This window comes from Silurus aristotelis, assembly GCF_946808225.1.
Source record: "Silurus aristotelis genome assembly, chromosome: 26".
Taxonomy (NCBI): domain Eukaryota; kingdom Metazoa; phylum Chordata; class Actinopteri; order Siluriformes; family Siluridae; genus Silurus; species Silurus aristotelis.
Genome location: NC_139599.1, coordinates 17,743,292 through 17,748,291, shown reverse-complemented (window position 1 = coordinate 17,748,291; position 5,000 = coordinate 17,743,292). Strand labels below are relative to the sequence as shown.

At 44.3% G+C, this 5,000-nt stretch overlaps 2 protein-coding genes across 4 annotated transcripts in view; one reads left to right on the top strand and one right to left on the bottom strand.

Moving 5' to 3' along the window:
• LOC310720430 (uncharacterized protein) overlaps positions 1-901 on the top strand; it is a 9,493-nt gene extending 8,592 nt beyond the window's left edge. For 2 of the 3 annotated variants that reach the window (XM_083530996.1, XM_083530995.1), the window contains 3 exons: positions 291-347; positions 433-538; positions 622-901. In XM_083530996.1, the coding sequence (XP_083387122.1) occupies positions 291-347; positions 433-538; positions 622-696 (238 nt within the window). In that variant the 3' untranslated portion in view covers positions 697-901. Of the gene's footprint in view, positions 1-238; positions 348-432; positions 539-621 lie in introns of those variants that run through there. The other variant, XM_083530997.1, reaches the window with a different exon arrangement.
• Positions 888-5,000, bottom strand: part of igbp1 (immunoglobulin (CD79A) binding protein 1) — a 7,773-nt gene continuing 3,660 nt past the window's right edge. The window contains exons 2-6 of the mRNA XM_083530971.1: positions 2,858-3,172; positions 2,512-2,707; positions 2,227-2,297; positions 1,641-1,750; positions 888-1,329 (exon numbers count right to left, since the gene is read on the bottom strand). Coding sequence (XP_083387097.1) covers positions 1,181-1,329; positions 1,641-1,750; positions 2,227-2,297; positions 2,512-2,707; positions 2,858-3,172 — 841 coding nt within the window. The 3' untranslated portion in view covers positions 888-1,180. The remainder of the gene's footprint in view (positions 1,330-1,640; positions 1,751-2,226; positions 2,298-2,511; positions 2,708-2,857; positions 3,173-5,000) is intronic.

The window sequence follows — 5,000 nt, the reverse complement described above, 5'->3', positions numbered from 1 at the left end:
TGAGAGCTCAGTACACACACACACACACACACACACACACACACACACACACACACACACACACACACACACACACACACACACACCTGTGAATATCAGAGTACTGTTAGCAGTAAAGTGTGTGTGTTTCTCTCACAGTGTACAAAATCACACACGCTCTGTGTTTGACAGACCACACACACACACACACACACACATGATACCCAGCATGTATACTACTGTATGTGTGTGTGTTCAGTTCAAAGCACAAGAATGTGATGGTGTGTTTCTTGTGTGTGTGTGTGTGCAAGTCACCCCCCCTTATCACCCACTCCGGTACCTGAGCGACCCGGCCAGCAGCCCTACAGGTGATACACCTAACTGTACTTTATTATTGTCATTATTTTGAAGTTTAATGATGTATTAAATCTATACACCGAGTGTGTGTTGCAGCTACACAGGGGGCGGAGCTCAGGTGCTCAGTAACCCGTATGCGGAACACAACACGTCTGCAGAACCCTACAGTCATCACACTTCACACTTCGCTTATGAGGAGCAGGTCAGGCTCTCGCTCTCTCTCTCTCTCGCTCACACACACCAGTAAGTGTTACTTTACATTTTGTTGTTTATGTACATTTTCAGAGAATGGCTCCCCCTCCTGGTGCTTCTGAATATCGCAGTGCACTTCCTCGAGCTCAAATCGGCCGACCATACTGACCGCCCACACACACACACTCCTCCTCCTCCTCACACAGGGTTGTAGTTCTTTTGTGATTGTTTGAAGTATGTAATAAATCAGTAGTTGTTTTTTCAATCATCTGATGTAATAGTAGTGTGATCAGATTCTGATCTAAAATAAAAACAGAAATGCTCAGATCATCATGAAATTTACTCCAAAAATAAACAGCTCTTTTAATCCACATATTTATTTATTTATTTATTACGTACACTTACAAAACCAGAGGGTCTTCTCACTGCCCACTGTGGTGGCGAGACCTGATTTGCATACTAAGAGTTCAGCAGTGTTTTATTATTAATGAGGGGGCGGGGTTTAGGTGTGTCTCATGAAACATGATGGTCCTACTTTTGGTTTAAATAAGTTTCGTTTCTTTCACACACACGGGTAACAATTGAAAAAGTTTATTTCGAGATCGTGTGTGTGTGTGTGTGTGTGTGTGTGTGTGTGTGCGCGCGCGCGCTTTTAGCCCATGTTTTGGCGGTTGCCGTATCCTCGGCGGTGTGTGTCTTTCCAGTTGTCCCAGTCTCTGGCCTTTTGTAAAGCCTCTTCATCATCCTCTTCTTCTTTTCTCTCCTTTTCTTCTTTCTCTCGCTCTTCTGCATCCACATCCACTACACACACACACACAGGTTTCAAATATATATTTGGTACAGTTCACTAATTAACTAATGATCAGTGTGTGAAGAGGGGTGTGTATCAGAAAGGAAGTTTGAGTGAGGGGTTAGGGTTACCAGGGAGGGGGTGTGGCTTTAGTGGAGGGTCAGTGTATCCTTAATTAAAGGGGGTGTGTCTTTAGTCAGTATGCCTTTAATTAAGTAGGTGAGGTTTAAAAGACCTACTGTACATTATGGAATTTATTAACGTGTGTGTGTGTGTGTGTGTGTGTGTGTGTGTGTGTGTGTGTGTGTGTGTGTGTGTGTACCTGTGCTCTGAGGGATGCCCTGGTCAGGTAAACATCCTTTCTTTCGGTGCTGTTCATACCATTCATTTACTGTCATGGTGGGAAGACTGGGATACCCTTCACCAAACACTCTGCAACACACACACACACACACACTTGTGAAAGAAACGTCAGCAGGAGTAAATTGTCAAATCTACACAGACTGCAGATCAGATTGGACATGTCACGTCACTGCACACGACTATTTCACACTGACGCCCCCTACAGGACAAAGGCATACAGTGGTGAAATGAGACACGACCGGAGGCTGATCAGGAGCATGGCTGCTCCTCACCGTCGTTCAGGTGACTGACGTGTATAAAAGGAGCCCACGGTGCCTGGAGAAGTGACCGCGCTTCTAACTCCAATATCGGAGTGTGTATCTCTGCCCTCACGGTCAACACCAGCAGCGAACATGAAAGCCAAGACACAACGTGCACACACGTGCGCACACGTTCACCACACCACAAAGATCTCAATAAACACTTGTGTGAGCACTACTTCTGTGTCCTTGTGTTCAGCCTGACGCGGCTACAACACACACACACACACACACACACACACGTACTTGGCCTGCACAGCGTCTTTAGTGAGGATGAAGGGTTTCATCTGTGATCTTCTCGGTTTCTGCCTTGGAGCCTGAAACAGAAAAACTATAATAAATTTCAGAGAAACAAGTTCCAGCTGCAGGGTTCCAGCTGCAGGGTTCCAGCTGCAGGGTTCCAGCTGCAGGGTTCCAGCTGCAGGGTTCCAGCTGCAGGGTTCCAGCTCAGTTCCTTAAGACGTTTCTAAGCAATAATGTACACACTGATTTAATAAATAATGAGCAGATAACCAGAGCAGGCTACAGGACCTGAGTGAGAGCAGGCATCCTCCTGAGTATTTGCACTTCCTGGTCGATGGACTCGATTTCCTCGAGGGCGACTGTGATCCACCTGCGCACCTGCAAAAGGTAAAACTCCCTCATCACCTCCTCATCCACCGAACCCCCATCCACCAGCAGCCTGAGCTCAGCCAGCTTCTGCTCCACCTTCTTCTGCTGCTTATACCTAATACACACACACACACACACACACACACACACACACACACACACACACACACACACAGAGAAATCCCTTCTAAATTTTTGCATTTTATTTTACAATTTAAGGCAGGAATTTAAGTTACTCACACACACAATCCTAAGTGTGACTCACCTCTCTATTTTGGCCTGTCTCTGTGTCGCCATGGCGATGAGGTCAGGCTGAGCGGGGTGGGCAGGGTTCAGGTTGTCAGTCTCTGCCCCTGGCGACGCCTCCTCCGTGTCCTGGGCATCTGGTGGCAGGTGGAACGAGCTGATGTTGTAATCTTTACAGAGTCTGAGGAAGTGCAGGAAGTGAACACGTGCCGTCTGCACACGCTCCAACCGCTGAGCCACGCCCCCCTGCTTCATCACCAACGCAGCCAGCAGCGCAGGTAACAACACGAACTTCAGATCCGCCGTGGAGATTTCATCCAGCTCCTCGTTATGGCTAATGCGCACACACACACACACACACACACACACACACACACACACCAACATCATCTACATGACCACCGTGTGTGTATATATATAAATATGTGTGTTATGATGAGTGTGTGTACTTGGGAGGCATCGTTGCACCGTGTACTGAACACAATCGTTTTTATGTACGGAACAGTTACACTCAGTTCCCTCACACACGTATAAAGTGTTTCGTCTCCGCCTCGCACTTTCAGTACATTTTATACACACGATGTTTAAACTGGAAAACATAATGGCAGTTAAAGAAACTGGAGTTAGCGCAGTGTCACTGTGGCTCCTCATGCTGTACTGGAAATTCCATGCTAAAGAATACGTAGCACTAGCGTTAGCTACAAGATTTTTCTTTTTACTTTTCAATGCACTTCAACTTTTGTTTTAAATGTTTTAAATCTCGAATCTGTAGCGCAAAAAAACAGATTATTTAGTGTTTTATGTCCAGATTCAAGAATTTCTCTTAAAAGCAGAAAATCCTGACAATTCTACATGTCGAGGAAGTGAATGAATGAAGGAAGGAATGAATGAAGACTTTCTGCTGAAATAGGCACAGCTTTCATCTCTGTTACCGTAGTTTTACTAGATCTTAGTGCTTCATTTTGAAGACTTAAATGGAGCTATTCAAGTTAATTAATGTAAATTATGGCGCGCCACAAGGTTCAGTTCTAGGACCCCTGCTTTTCAAAATATACATGCTTCCCTTAGGAAATATCATTAGAAGGTATGGAATTAGCTTCCATTGTTATGCTGATGATACTCAGCTATATATCTAATCTAAACCAGGTGATACGCTCAATTAGCTCGCATTACTGAAATAAGAGATTGGATGACCCATAACGTTCTACTATTAAATTCTGATAAGACGGAGATTTTGCTCATCGGCCCAAAAACCAGTACACAGAAGCTCCAGCATCTCAACCTGCATTTAGACGGATGTTCTGTAACCACTAGTTTAACAGGAAAAGATCTGGGAGTTATTTTAGAGCAACTTTTAATAATCACATCAACCAAGTTACAAAAACAGCTTCTTCCACATTAGAAATATTTCTAAGTTAAGAAACATGTTATCTATATCTGATGCAGAGAAGCTCGTCCATGCGTTCATGACCTCTAGAATAGACTACTGTAATGCATTACTAGGTGGATGTCCTGCATCATTAATAAACAAGCTTCAGTTATGAATGAGTTCAGAATGCGGCAGCAAGAGTTCTCACAAGGTCAAGAAAATATGATCATATAACCCCAATCTTCTCGTCCCTACACTGGCTTCCTGTTAAGTTTTAAATCCACTACAAACTACTGCTTCTTACCTACAAAACACTAAATAGTTTATCTCCATGTATCTCCAGTCTTCTAACACGCTACAATCCCTCACGCTCCCTGAGATCTCAAAACTCTGGACTTCTAGTAGTTCCTAGAATAGCAAAGTCCACTAAAGGTGGTAGAGCATTTTCACATTTAGCTCCTAAACTCTGGAATAGTCTTCCTGACAGTGTTCGGGGTTCAGACACACTCACCCAGTTTAAGTGTAGATTAAAAACATATCTTTTTAGCAAAGCCTACACATAACACACATCACACACATCACATCATAACCTTGTGCTCCAGAACATCTGATCACATGCACATTATCAACTTGTGCTGTTAATATCATGAACAGCAGCTACGCTAATTCCTCTCCACTGCTTCTCTTTCTCTCCCCATCCCGAGGCATCCTGAGGTTTCTCCAGCTCCAGTCACGTCCCACCTCATGAAGATTATGAACCTTTAAAGAAGTAGATGCCCACAAACATCCAGAA